Source organism: Centroberyx gerrardi, chromosome 23 (assembly GCF_048128805.1).
Source record: "Centroberyx gerrardi isolate f3 chromosome 23, fCenGer3.hap1.cur.20231027, whole genome shotgun sequence".
Lineage (NCBI taxonomy): Eukaryota > Metazoa > Chordata > Actinopteri > Beryciformes > Berycidae > Centroberyx > Centroberyx gerrardi.
This window is the reverse complement of record NC_136019.1, coordinates 15,037,251-15,052,712: the sequence shown is the minus strand read 5'-3', so window position 1 is coordinate 15,052,712 and position 15,462 is coordinate 15,037,251. Positions and strand designations below refer to the sequence as shown.

Below are 15,462 nucleotides of genomic sequence, written 5' to 3'. Positions count from 1 at the left end.
ATCATTCCCATTTCCTTTGTCCCGGTTGCCAGGCCCCGTCCCCACTGATGGCGATATTGCCCATCTACGACTTTGTGCAGCTCTGTTAGGTTAATCCCCCTCGCTGCCTGGTTAATCCTCTTTGTTCCCTAACACAGCCAGAATTTTGCCAACAATTACGACCGACAGTGTTTGTTGTCATCACACTTTTGTTTGTTGGGTCTCAGCGTATCGTCCCTATAGATTTAAAAGTATTTTCCAGCGCCTACTCCTGCTGAGGGCAAGATGCCCATCCTCGTTCCCTTCTGACATCGCCTGTGTAGCATGGCCTTATTGTGGAGCTCGCTAATGAAACAAGGGGCTTTTATACTGTAACTGGCTGCACTGAGGGACAGATGTTGCTACAGGCCCTTTAATTTGTCTGAGTCAAATTAGTATACAATGAATTTCATAAACCCTCGAGGGTCCTCATTCAATCAGTGTTGCCTTATGTTTTCAAAGTTGAGAAATTATGCAAGGCAAAAAAAAACTGGGCCAAACTTGATTTATATATATATTTAAAAAAAAAAAAAATCTAAGCTTGGATGCCAAATGTTTGACTCTCTACTCAGAAAACGCTCAGCGTTGTCTAATTTGCTGCTGAAATGTGGTAATTTGCATAATATTAAAATGCTTCCTTCATTATATTTTTGGTGTTAATAATGGGGTCTCCACAAAGGCAAACATTAGAAGACACTGATCTATTACTTCTTTCAGCAGTTAGCATTGTACTTCTCTTCCTTTTGTCTCCCTTTGTATGTGTGGATGCCCTAACGAGTGATGAGATGAATGCATGAATGAGTGAGCTACTGAGTGAACAAATGAATGAACAAATTAATACTTAGACCATGTTTCAATTTGAGGATTATTCTGTGCCCTCTATGTCTTGGCCTCACTTTGCAATTAATGGATGAGTGAATGAAGGAATAGTCAGGTTGATGAATGAATGCAGGAATGAATTCCCTAAACAATTAGTCTTTACCCAGAATACTTTTCACATGCTAGAGTAGAGGAGGCAGAACCTTCTCCTTTAATGTGTAGTGTCCTATGCACAGCTGCAGCTCTGAGGTTCTGGCAAATTGCAAAACAAAGACCAATTACCATAACCACTGTTTGGGGCATTGCTCATTTACTGACTCATTCCAATTTTTCCTCCTTTTTTTAGTTTTTCAAAAAAAGTCTGATTTAAAAAATATGAACATATTCGTAAAGCTCTAACCAAAACATGACAGTAACGCCTCTCCAAGTTATCAAGAGTGGATCTGCTTTCCACCAACACTTTTCACACCAGGCTGATGCATAATTGTCCTTCTGCTAGGCCAGAATGTGAACGTTGGCTAATTGAGACATTATGGAGATGGCAGCCAAATAGCTCTTGCCAAGACGGTGTCCAAAAATCTACGCCTGTTTGCTAATGTCTCTGCCTTCTGTCTCTCATTCACCCTTCAAGGCGGACAGGGTGCCCAATTGTCTGGCTGTGCGTGTGTGTGTATGTTCTCCAAAAAAAATGCAGAATGGATAAATAATTTAATGAACCGTCTCTGCTGGATTTGAAATATATGTCCAAAGAATGGAGGAAAAAGCACATTCTCACAGCCTTGCATTGAGTTTGTTGGGCTGCAGGGTCATGAAGCTTAACCCAGCAAGCAAGAGAACCAGCTGAAGTTTCAAGTCAGCCTTAAAGTTTAAATAAATAAATACAGAAAAGCTAAAGCCGGTGTTAAAGGTGACAACACATCGGAATGAAAGAAAAAAACAACTTCTTTCTCACATTATTTAATATTGGATAATTACTGAAGAAACCATTAGTGCTGGTTCCTAGCTTGTGTGTGTGTGTGTGCGTACGTGGGCATGAGTGCATTCTTTGGTACATGTGAATAATGCATACATGTGTACAGTATGTGCATGTCAGAGTTTGTGAAAGGGCAAATGGGAACGATTTCGACTACGAGAGTGATGGAGGTCATTATTTGTGTGAGGGCCACATTTCTCTCAAACTAATTACTTCGATGGAAATGTTAAAGCCACAGGAAGCTGAAATCAAATTTCTCGACAGTTATGTTGTCTTATCTTTTGGGATTTAATTAAGATAGCAAAGTTGAAAAAACCACACATTATTCTTAAGATGTCGGAAGGCCTTGTAGTTTTTCCCCTTAACCCCATCTCAGGTTTTCATTTCTTTCTCTTTTTTTTTTTGCAGTGGTGGGTGTGTGTCCTCTAACTCGTCATCTTCTGATCACTGAGTTCATACATGTGAGGCTGTATTGGCCCTACTCTTCCTATCCCTGAGCCATTGTTTCAGCAACATCAAATCACAACAAAGTTTTTTTTTTTTTTTTTTTCCCCTGCTAGTAAGCAGTATCCATGAGGGATTGTTTACTTGTGACGTATCACAGATTCATCTGCCCAAATGAGGGATTCTGGTTAAATCTGTAAATCCACTGCAAATCCATGCCCTCCCCGTCCTGATTTGAAGCTAAGCACACTTCTGTGCTTAGCTTCTGTGTTCATATTCAGTGAATGTCCTTGCTGATCTTTCAAACCTTGCTGAAAGGGTGAAAACATACTCCACCGTGACACCGGGGCAAAAGAAAGGCTATTCACAGCCAAATTTCCAGGGCTTTAATCAATTTATTCAGCTTCTCACATCTCTCTCTCTCCCAACAGCGTGGACCTGGTGCACGCCCAGCTGCGCGTGTGTGAGGGCCGCAGCCTGCCAGAGCTCGGTCTCAAACAAGACAAGATCAGGGTCAACGGCTGCGCCATCCAGTGCAGAGTGACGACTGAGGACCCAGCCAGAGGCTTCCAGCCCGACACCGGCAGGATCGAGGTAGAGATTAGCTAAAGATGACTTGACCGGCCAACACCAAATATCCCCCCACTCATTCACATGCCGTGAACGTGCAGTTTCACAAGCACACACACACACACTCTGACATACTTATGTGTTATTATAATGGAGGGTTCCCATGTCCCTGGGCTTCACTGCCTTGCTCAACGGCTGTTCAGGTGTGAAGGACGGCACTGTAACTGTAACACAGCTCTTGTCCGTGCAAGATGACAGGAATTGAGTCTGAAAATTTGCGCGCACATTCACACAAAATTCACAAACACTCATTCTCCCACGCTTGCACACAGATACACACTGTAGAGTGACTGCACAGGACCTTGCTAGATGGTCAGATGCACGCACAGTAACATATGATATGACCATAGAAGAACAAGGATATACACAAGAGCGCGTGCATGCACACATGCATACACACATGCACACACACACACACACTGCCTCAGGCATTCTGTGCCCCACCGGTCTCCCATATTCCCATTTGAATGTCAGGAAGCGGCACAGCAGATGACATCTCTCAGAGGGTCACTGCCTCTACTGCACTGTCTGTGTGTGTGTGTGTGTGTGTGTGTGTGTGTGTGTGTGTGTGTGTCTCCGTCCTTGTTCTCGTATCTTTGTGAGGACTGCAAAATCCTCAGAAGTTTCACCAGTCCAATAACAAAGTAACCTCTTGTGAAGATATTTTTTCTGGCCTTCAGAAGAGAAGGTGCATTATTTAACGGTATTATGGGTCGTCTGGGGTTGGAATTATGGTAAGAAGAAAAATGTACTGCGTAGCAAACATCAGTGAAAGATGGGAACACTGAAAGAAGGATCCATGTAGCACAAGAGTGCCAATCTGTTTTGACAGCTGGCCCAGTATTAAGGTCAGAAAATGACTCGGACTCCAGCGTTCAGAAAAATGTGGGTTTTCACATTGTACTGATTTCAGAGGGGACAGAAGTGACCGCAGTGTGACGGCATGGCATCCACAGTGGCTTCTGTACCGTCACATTGCCATTGGCAGTAGTTTTTGATTTGACAAAATAGTTATTCATTTTGATTTGACCAGAAAAATCTACTCGAGGGAGCCCATTTTCATGTCAGGGTTCCCTAGGGGACGGTTTGGAAAGCCTGATGTAACATGCCATTTAACACCGGCCATTTGGTGGATGCTTTTAACCAAAGCACCTTACAGTGAGTGCATACGCTTTTAGCTTGCGTGGCCCCGGTGGGAAACGACCCCGTTACACCGATAGTGATCATTGCCATGTTCTGGCCACTGAGATAAACAGGACCACACATGTGCAGTGTAGCACTCCCTCCTTCTTGGCACAGAGCTAAAAGTTCTGTCTGCACAAGATTATATAGTCCCAGACAAAGTTGCTAATTGATTTTTTGTACTATATAGAACATTCTTACGTTTTTACAGTGTAGGGTCAAGGTGTCGAATGCAGTGTGTGCGCGCGCCATAGTCAAAGCATTAGAGAACAACTTGACCCAGGGCACCATCGTAGCTTTCAGTGGTGCATCTATTATACATAAACATGGATTTCCATATGAGGTCTGTATGTGTGATGGCACCATTTGTCTATCTGTGTGTGTGTGTTTGAGTGTGTGTGTGTGTGTGTCTATCTCTATTCCGGCTTGTGAAAGCACAGGATCTGTATGTGTGAGAGAGGGAGTGTATGTCTGTGTATCTATTTAGTATTTCTTGTGAAAATGCTTTTTGTGTGTGTGAGGGAGAAAGAGTTTGTTTGTGTTTGTCTCTTCAGTATTATTTTTGGCAAATGCTTTGTGTGGCTGAGTCCTGACTGACTGTCTGTGTGTGTGTGTGTGTGTGTGTGTGTGTGTGTGTGTGTGTGTGTGACAGGACCAGTGATTTTCTTTGACAGCGCTCACACATGAGAAGACACAAAGGTCACCATATGAGCACTCTTTCTCTCTGTGTATCTGTCCTTACTCTCTCGCTCCTTCTCTATATATATATATGTCATTTTCTTTCTTTTGCGTGTTCTCTCTCTCCCACCTCTTTTCCTCCCTAGTCTCTCTCCCTCTCTCTCTTTCTCTCTCTCTCTTCCCCCCACTGAAGGTCTGATCCCTAGATGCTTTTTGCTGTCAGGTCCTTTTGCCCTTCACCCTAGAGTGTGTATGCACACACACGCTCAACGCTCACAACCCCCGTTTCACTCTGTTCACTCATTTTTCTCTCTCCCATCCTCTATCCTCTCCCTCTCTTTTATCCGTTTTTGCTGATTTTCCAACAATTAACTTGCGTAGCCCTTAACAGTATCACAAAGTGCTTTACAAATGATAAAATGGTAATGAAAGCCTGTTTGAATCAATAGAAAGGGCTGACTAGAATTAAAACAGGGTTAGAAATGAATAAAACAGGCATATGGGAGAATAGAGGTGCTAAAAACAAATGATAAAAGCCAGTGTGTTTAAAAATGAGTTTTAAAAGATAACAGATTTTGCCAGCCTAATTGCAGTGGGGCATTCAAAAGCCTTGGGGCCTGGACGGCTACGGTCCGGTCCTGTTTGGTCTTTAGCCCAGACCTTGGAACGCGCAGGAGGATTCTGCTTAGTGGGGGGAATAGAAGTGCAATCTTAAAATCAATTGTTAAACAAGAAGCCAGCAGCCTAAATAGGGGTAATACGATGTGATGTGCTTATAGTCTGTGTCAATAACCTGATGGCAAACGTCTGTACAATGTGGAGCTAGCTGAACCGGGTGCTAAAGTAGTCAAGGGAAGATGATTTGTGTTATATTAACGTGCGTGTGTCAAATTTATTGCAATTGGAAAACTGTAAATTCCTGGAGATGCTGTGGATTGTTTACCGCCTCCCTTCCCTTCCAATCTCTCCCTTCTTCGCCTTCTTCTCCTCTTCTGCTCTTTTTCTTCTATCGGATCTAATTTCTCCTGCACCCCTCTCACCCTTTCTTTTTTATTTCCCCCTCCTTCCATCTCTCCATGGGAGCTGTGAATAAAGTGCTGCCACCGCTGCCTAGTGACATAACTCAGTGATTTTTTTGACTCCTTGGATGTGATTGAATTTGACTCGCACTGGTGGCTTTGCGATCAAACAAATCATATGTCTCTCGGCTCCCAGCTAATGGCAGAAATGAACGGTGGTGTTGCGCACACAGATTTATTTGGATTAAATTTAATTCCATTAATTTCTCTCCCAGGGGCGGTTACTTTAGTTTATTAGAGGTTTATGTGGCTTGATGATCAGAGACTGAATTTGATAAAATTAACTTGGATGTATCGCTGCACTCAACAAGTCAGCTTTTTTTTGGTGGGGTGGGGATTCAGATAAGCAGCCTGCTTTTTAGATTCACCCTCTGTTTGGGGACACAAAATGGGTCCCATACTTTGTCAAAAAAATATATAAAATAAGGTATTCAGATAACATCAGCTGTATGTAGCTCAATAGCTTCCGACTGCTTCTTACTGCTCATTATTTTCTCTACAAAATGTCTGAGTGGACTAGCCATGGAATAGCTGGTGATCTTTCCAGTTGAAGGACTTTCTGCTTTGTTTTTCTCTCTTCCTCCCTCCCTGCATTACTCACTTCTTCCCTCCCTCCCTCCCAGCCATAAAATAATGTACATATTTTCCACATCCTTATCCTCCCTTTATTTTCCCTCCTGTCTCCCCTCCCTCTCTCAAGCACGGTATCCTCCCCTCTCTATCCCTCCATACTTCCATCTCCCTCTCCACCCATTCTTCTCTTTCTATCCCTCATATATCTGTTTATATCTTCTCTCTCTGTCTCAGCCCCCCCCCCCCCCTTCCTCTTCCCCTCTGCCTCTCTCCACCATTTAGCTGTGCAGTGTGTGCGCTGCTGAGCCATGAAACGTGTCGACACGACGACCCCCCACCATGCAATATGAATGAACCAAACAGAATAAGAGGGGAGGGAGGGATGCGGCGTTGGAGGGATGGATGAATAAGTTATCACTGGCGGGCTATGACGAGGTCAACTACTGAGAGACGGAGAGTGAAAGGTGGAGGAGAGGAGGAAGAGGGGGGAGACATGGGAGAGACAGAGAAGTCTTCATTAGGCTATGTGCTTCTGGTCGCTCAAGAGGCGCTGGAGGCAACTCGTTTAATTTGCTTTGACAAGTGAAGGGAGAGTTGGAGTTGCTTCCCTGCCCGGGCAGAGCGGAGAGGCTCCGCAGCACGACTTCCACATCTTTGCTAAGGCGGAACAGCAGAGTCTGAAAGATGTTGCAACGGCTTAAAACTGTGAACTGAAATTAATTGGGAGTTAACGCTGTTGAGAAAGCTGTCCATAAATATTCGGTGAGTTTCTGGGTGAGAATCGAAGAAGAGATAGGAAGCAACGCAGGAAGGGAGGGGACATGAGGTGAGGGAGAAACAGGAGAGCTAGAGAGAAGAGTCTTGGAGAAGGAAGAACAAACTGTAAAAAGATAAGGCAGACTGATTAATGTTTTTGAGTGAAACGAAAGAGCCGACAGGTCGACTCAGAAACGGGCGCAACCTTGTCTCGTCTCTCCTTGCCTTCATTTTCTTTTCTGAGAAAAAGCGGAAAGGGAAACAGATAGGCATGCGGAGTGCTCTCTTGCTTTCCGTCTTTTTCTCTTATCTCCCTCTAATGGAGTTTTCAGAGTAGGTGAAGGGAAAAGGTGTGGGGAGAGGGACGGAGACGGAAAGCAAAAGAAAGACGCAGGGGAGCGACAGTAGCAAACAAGCTGGATAGAGTGTGTGCGTTGAGGAATAAAAACAACCATTACTTAACCTTTATTTAAAGACCTGATCCATAATTGCAGTATCACACCCCCTGCTGTTTCACCATCACCCCACTTCTAGCTGTGTGTGCTTCTATTTATTGCATTGAAGACAGTTTTGCACTCTGACAGCTAAACCTTTTTACCATCAATAAGTCAACTATCCCCTTTAATGGCATCATGAAAAACCTATAAGCTGCAGACAAACAGTTAAAGGGGAGGTTCAGGATTTGTTTCTCACTAATCAAGCCTCTCCTTAAGACATCCAAAAAAGTTTTCACATATGTGTTTCTGTTTCTGAGGAATTGGCATCAACCTCCTGTTGGGATTTGTTACTGTAGCAATGCTACTGCAAATCAACTGGGGAACGAACGTCCTTTCAGTTTGATTGCTCATCCTCACTATTACCAAAGTAAAGGGAATGGCTTACATGCAGTGTTAAGAGAATAATTAATTCTAATATTTTAATACGAATAGGAATACTGGCAAACATTGCTGTGAGGGTAGGAGGGAAGGATAGACAGGGGAGAGAGAGGGAGACAGAAAATGAAAAGAATAAAGTCGGGGTATCCACAGATCCGTAAAGTCTTTAAATAAATTATCCAAATTTAAGGCCTTAAAGCTGCACTAGGCAAGATTTTTATGTAAAAATACTCTCTTCTTATCAGAAATCAGAGTTTCATCCCCAGAAACTGAAACCCTGTTGATTTGCCCTTATTTTGCCCAAATTCATATCAGGTGTTGGCTGTGTACACTGGCAGGAAATCTTCATGCTGCACACCAAGTGACAAATCAAAACTTGACAGCAAAATCCCCAAACTGTCTCCTAAACAGCGGTGAGCGCTGCTGGACTCCCCAACGATGGTTGAACCTACTGCACAGATTTATTTTCACCATCTCCACACCCACCAGTCGCTACAAAGAAAAAAATTCAGTCTGAGGAGTATACAGTTTAGTGATGTCATGTTACATGATTCCTGGCTAGTGAAGTCCTTCAAACTTTCAAAGAATTCAGTTTTCAACTCCCACTGCCACTTGGCGCCGCCAAAGTTGCCTATAGTGCAGCTTTAAAAAGTATTAAAATGTCTTGAATACAGTTATTTTTTCACCATGTAATGACAGGTTTCTTGGTGCTGCATGTCCACTCTTACAATAATACAGCATTCTATTATTATTGTTGTGAATTCAGTTCCGGCTAGCATCTTAAACAAAAAAAAAAAAAAAAAAAAAAAAGGTCTTAAAAAGTCTTAAATGTAGCATTCTGAAACCTTCAGACACCCTGATAGTGAGCGAGGGAAGGTACCGCAGAGGACACAAAAAGAAAGAGAAAGAAGGGAGTTTAGGGACGGAGGGGAGAAGAGAGAGAAGGGATGAAGAGAGGAGAATAAAAAGAGCAAGGTGTGGAGCGAGGGAGGAGGGGAAGACGAGGATGAAGAGTGATGGATGTCACAGCGAGTGGGTAGCGACAGTCCTGCAGAGAGAGAGACAGAGAGAGAGAGAACAGAAAGACGAGGGGAGGGAGGGATGGATGGTGTGCTTTGGGATCAAGCTGCTGTAGGAGGAAAGAAGAGGGAGGAGTATTAAAGTGGCACCTTGACATTTTGTATTATAATCTATTTTTCTTCACCAGGTACTAGTCGCATCAAATGTATCCATGACCTTTTGATGCATAAGCTCTTTGAAGATTGGTCACCGTTTCTGATCTGTTATAGAATAAGGAGAAACCCTCTTTTGTTAATACAGAAGCAAGGGAGCGAGGGGAGGTGTGTGTGTGTGTGTGTGTGTGTGTGTGTGTGTGCTGTGTATCTTTGTCTCGGTCCATATCTGATAGCATCAACGTGGGAGCAGCGATCAACCTCCCTTTGTCTCTCCATCTATCTATCCGCTCATCTATCCATCAATCTCTCTTTTCACAGATATCTCCATCTATCTGCAATGAATCACTCTGTCACGGCCGACCGTCCCTCGTTCCCTCCCTCCCTTCCTATTTATCTCTCTCCCTCCCTCTCTCCTTCCTCCTAACTCCTCATCCCTCCATCCCACCAAACCTCTTACCTCGTTCTCCCTTTTGTCTCTCCTTCATTGTCTGGTTCTCCTCACCTGTTTATTTCTCATTTCCAGAATATTTCCAGGAATATTTTTCCTCTGGGATGCTTTTCAGGAATATTTAATTGCATTGATTGAATCATTCATTGATTGGAAATGCATGTTTTTCTACTGTAGCACACCTTGGAAGTCACTCCAGGTTACAGTATCAGCTCAGTGGCTAATTGTAAACGGTCATTTCTACATCGCTCTGCCTCTCCAGTATAAAGCATGTTCTCACTGTAATTCCCTCTCTGTCTCTCCCTCCCTCCCTCTCCATCCATCCGTCCCTCTATCGATCTTCTCTCTCTTTCTCATATTTCTCCTGTCTTCTCATCCCTCAATCTCTTTCACATTCCCACTGTCTCCCCCCCCCCCCCCCCCCCCCTCGTTTTCTCCACTGCCTTCACCCTCCCTCCTTTGCTCTCTCCCCTTCCCTCCTTCCCTCTCTCCACAAAAAGACAGCGGGTAATAAGGCCAAATCCTGCTGTTTCCCTCTCCTCCCTGTGTTCCTATTATCCACCTCCTCCTGTTATTCACCGCCTCATCCCCTTTCCCCCTCTCTTCTCTCTCTCTCTCTCTTGCCTTTTCCCTTCCTGCCCTTTCTGCCTTCTCTCCCTCTCTCCTTGCTTCTCGCTCTCTTACGCCAGTTAGTGGACATTGTTATCTGAAGCAGGACGATCCGAGCAGAAACCCTAACCTTGTCGGTGTCGGTGTCTCGCTCTGCCGATTGAGCTGCAGGACCTCTTCTCCTTGATCCTCTCCCCCCTCTCCCTCCCTCCCTCCCTCCCTCTCTCAGTTCCTTATCGGTCGACATTTGAATATCTGAAAATGATTCAGTTATCATCCTGTAATTTGTGCATAATTCTCTCACACTCTGTTCCTCTTCTTACCCCCCTCTGTCTCTCCTCTTTTCTCTTCACTGTTTCCTACCAACCTCACATCCCCCCCCCTCCTCTGTGTGTGTCTCTCTCCCTTGTTTGCTTCTGTTATTGGAACACATTTGCATGCGTCAGTCAATATATTAATAATGTGTTTTACAATGCGCCAGGGTGTGTGTGTGATCTATTTGTGTGTGTGTGTGTGTGTGTGTGCGTCCTATTCTTGTGCACCCAACACCCCCCGACCCCCCTTTCCTATCCCCATCTTCCCCTTTCTCCAGTGAACAATTTTGAGTTTGAAAATAGGTTGAGTCCTAATTAGAGGAAGTGTGTGTGTGTGTGTGTCTTGCTGCGCGCAACATCATAAACACCTTCATTTGCACACTGTAAACATCCTGCTCCCTGCGTTGGTTTGCCCCTATTGGCAGCCATGATTTGTCACCATCGTTTTCATCTTCATCCTCGACATAAACAGCGGCGTCAGTCAGCAATGCAGCCGCCGGTGAAGGCACTGGGACGGTCTCTTCGCTCTGTGCTTGTTAAGTTTGCGCCCCCGCTCAAAAGAAGGGAATGTGAGGCACGAATACAAATTGTCACCGTGTCGAACTTTAAAGGAATGACTTGGACATTTTACATTTCTCTTCACCACGCAGCTCCGTGAGGAAGGCTCAGAGCTTTTGTTTAGTGTTTTTGGTATGATTTTCATTGTGTATTTCAGTGGGACGAATTAAGCAAGAAAGAAACAAGAAGTCAGGACTTGTGATGAATGAAGAATAGATGGAAAGTTTGTGAGAGAGAGACACACACACACACACACACACACACACACACACTGTTCACAGACCACATTGTTAACTGTGGTAACATCAAAGACCTCTGACCAAAGACCCCCCCACACACAGAGAGGAGGGCGAACACACACCAATACAGACACAGACACACACACACACAGCCGTACGGGGTGCAATTTCCAAAGAAACCACCTTTTGACCTTGAAAAGGTCATGCGTGGAAAGCCTCCGACGTGATTGGACTTGCTGCTACAGTGTGTGTGTCTGTACAGTGTGTGTGTGTGTGTGTGTGTGTGTGCATTGTTCGTTTGTCTGTAACCATGCGCTTTTTTTTTCATCTCTGGTCCAAATCTCATCTATTTTTGTCTGCAGCACAGTGCCCCCCCCCCCCCCCCCCATCTCTGCCACTCATTGCCATGGTAATTATGGGACCAAATTAGCCCAGTATTGTATGGAGTGACATTTCTCCCCTTTTTCATTAGAACTCGCACTCACACCTCCTTCTGCGCTGATGTATTTTGTAGTCCACGATTGTCTCTCCTTCCCACCTGCGTCTCCGATGTCTCTCTCTCTCCCTTCCCATCTCTCATCATCCCGTCTGTCTGTTGTCTCTCATGTCTGTAATTTAGCTTCATCTGTCAAAAAAAGCCAGACAAAATCATTACTAATAATATGCAATCTACACAAAAATCATTACTAATAATATACAGTCAGAAACATTTTAACCGCGAAAATTAGATGACTGCAAGTCCTGAGAAATGTTTGGTGTTTAAAGATTGCTTTGTCCTTTAATTGCTGGCACATATGGGTCAATACAGTGGAACTTATTTGTCATGCTAGTCTCATGGGCATGGAGATCATTCAGGAGAGTGTAATGTGCTCAACGCCGAAACCTATTGGCATTCAAAGACCAAAGCTTATTGAAAATTGGGGAAACATGCATGAGCGCACATTCTGAAATGCTCTGTCTCACACTCAATTTTCAGTTTAACGGTCTTGGCTGCACGTGTCGCAAAGGAAGTCCCAACTATTACAGGCAATCAATGCAATGGATTTTTGGGATCACTGCTTTTTTTCTAGTCGTTCTGCTCGTTCAGTTGCACTGGAACAGTAGTCTTCCCACTGATGAGAGTTGCAACGGTTCCACTGTGTTACTGTCACAAATAGGGGAACAGTCCAGGTCCATTTTTGTATCCAGAGATACAAAGAAAGAACTAAATGTATCCCTTTTATTGCACTTAAAGGTATTCAAACATCTCTGACAGCAAAAAGGTACATATTTTTATTAGTTTTCTTTCAATTTGAAGGTATGCTTTTGTCATTTTGAGGTACACAAATGGCTTGTCGCTGGGGTCTTACCCCTAAAGGGACATATATGTACCTTTTAAATATAGGGTATATTTTTGTACCAAAGCATCAAAGTACGTTTTTGTCACTTGGGGTACATAACTGTTGCTTTAGAGGTACAGTGGGTACAAATATGGGCAATGCCTAAGGGTACAATTCTGTATTTACAATATTTACAGCCCGAGCAACAAGCATTTGTACTTCTAGGTGCATTCCCATACCTTGTTTTCTGAGAGTGTAGATAAAGCTGTGATGATCCATGTGGGGAAATTGGGCCGTTGCAGCAGCAAATGGTAATGGGATACATCAAAAATTAATAGAATCTAAATTCAAATAGAGCAAATGGGTCTTATATAAACACAATCAACCAGCAATTCCAATACCAGGAGAAATGTATGAATGAAAATGTGCAAAAAAAAAAAAAAAAGAAAGGTATGGACTCAGGCATTAACCGGATGTGCAAAATAGCAGCAGTAGTATCCGTTGCAGCAGAACTAATGAGAAGTAAAGGTGGAGAATTGTGAAAAGTATTAAAGCACAGTGTAGCAATCAAATACTGTTATCGTCCCTTCTAAATAACATATTGTAGTTGAATTATCCAAACATTACTGGATATCTCACCACCATCCCCTGTTTTATAGCAGGTACTTTCTTGTAGCCGGGCTGCGGTGCTATAATGTAAACACAATGTTACAGTCTAATCTCTTTATACCGTCCACTATTCTACGGCAATAAATAAGGGTCAAAAGTATCCCGTTCCCAGCTATAGAAAACAATGACACGATGTTTCTTCCTTTTACACCCCCCCCCCCCCCCCACACACACACACACACACCTCCATCTCCCCCACCCCACCCCCGCTCTCTCTACCGCAATCTCTTCCCATATTTTATGTCTTAGCATAACTCTAAATAATGGGTGTCCTATTCTGCTCTATCTCTCTCTGTCTCCCTCTTTTTTTCCCTATTATCCCTCTATATAATAGGTCTCGAGCATTTCTATCCACTGTGTTTTTCTCAAGTCAGGTGTGTGTGTGTGTGTGTGTGTGTGTGCTCTGTTTACATATGTCCGCATCTGTATGTGCATAATTGGTAATGGCTGTATAACTGTGTGTGTGCGGATACATATGTAAAGGTGTGTGTGTGCGTGTGAACAGATACAGGGGCCTACAGTACATGCATGTAGGTACATGTCTGCATGCATACAGGTGTGTGTGTGTGTGTGTGTGTGTGTGTATAATGGCATGTCCCCGCTGTAGACGAGCCTCATATTGCTGTTGTTTACATTATTCCAGCCGATCCCCCCCCCCCTCTCTCTCTCCTCCCTCACTCTTCTCATTTATCATTCCCCCTCTGTTTTCACTCTCTATCTATTCCGTCGCCATCTTCCTCCCATCTCCCCCCTCTTCCATTTCATATTTTCCTCTGCGCTAGTTTTCTTTCAATATCTAGTTATTATTCTCTCTTTCTCTCGCGCCGTCATCGCTCATCTTTCCCCTGTGTACCTTTGTCTCCTCCTCGCTCTCTCTGTCTCTCTCAGCTGATTTGTTTTCGCAGGTCCCGTATTTCTGCCCATGTTTTCCTCTTTCACCCTATTTTCACGTTTTTTTTTTGCTCTCTGTCTTCCCTCTGTTTCTTGCCCTCTAGTCTCCCTCTCCTCCCCGCTTTCTACTTTTCTCTCTTGTTCTCCCTCTCCTCTCTCTCTCTCTCTCTCCCTGTCTAACTCTCTTTTTCTTCGCTGATTTGTTTTCGCAGGTCCACATTTCCCTCCATTTTGTTTTGTAATTTGCACGTTCCCATTCTGTCTTTTCTGTCTCTCTCTCTCTCTCTGTCTCATAAACCCCCTCCCCCCTTTCCCCTCTCATTCTTACTTTCTTTTCTCTCCTTCCATTGCTCTCTATGGAAATCTTCTCCTTGTTTGTTGCGTCTTAGTCCTCCCCCCCCCCCCTCCCCCCCCCTCTAACTCGTTTATTTCTAAATCGGATTCCTCCCTTCCCTCCCTCCCTCCCTCCTTCTCTTTATATATACACCTGGTCCCTCGTTCCCTCTTTTCGCAATATACCTCTCTCGTTTTTTTCCCAGACTGCCCTATTTGTCATTCTCTATCCCTTTTTATGGCTGGCTTACCCCTCCCTCCCTCGTTTACCTCCCTCCCTCCCGCCTTCCTTCCCTGTCTCCTTCTCTTGCTTCCTCTCTCCTTCTCTCTACGGTTCATCTCTCTCTCTCCACCCGTCACTGCTGTCATATCATCGGGGTTCATGTCTTTATTTTCCTCTCTGTCATTTTAGTCTATAATTATTTTCTCCTCACCTCCTTTCCTCCCATGGCCCTTGCGCTCTCTCTCTCTCTCTCTCTCTCTCTCTCTCTCTCTCTCTCTCTCTCGCCTCTGTATGCATATGTGTTAATGTATGAATATATGAGTGTGTGTGTGACTGCTGTAGTGTGTGTGTGTGTGTGTCAGTTTTAATCATGTCCTCTATACTTAAGTGAAAGCTCACCTTTTTGCAACTCAGCGCTTTTGTGCAAAGCGCGCAGAACATCCACTATTAATTTAGGATCAATTCTCAGTTGTGTGTGTGTGTGTGTGTCCCATTAGTTGTGTGTTTTATTCAGTAGGACTGATATGAGGCGGCTGGCTGCAGGGAGGGAGACTGTCCCTGAATTATCAAGCGGGCATTCAACCCAGTGTTTTCTTAAAATAAACATGCACTCATTTTCTCAGAATAAAAGTGTTTTTTGTTTTTTTGTTTTCTTGT

The 15,462-nt window shown here is 44.0% G+C and overlaps 1 protein-coding gene across 1 annotated transcript in view; it reads left to right on the top strand.

Annotated features, from left to right (window-relative positions):
• LOC139917252 (pyruvate carboxylase, mitochondrial-like) overlaps positions 1-15,462 on the top strand; it is a 281,612-nt gene that overhangs the window by 80,099 nt on the left and 186,051 nt on the right. Inside the window, exon 11 of the mRNA XM_078291757.1 lies at positions 2,686-2,848. Within this exon, the coding sequence (XP_078147883.1) occupies positions 2,686-2,848 (163 nt within the window). The remainder of the gene's footprint in view (positions 1-2,685; positions 2,849-15,462) is intronic.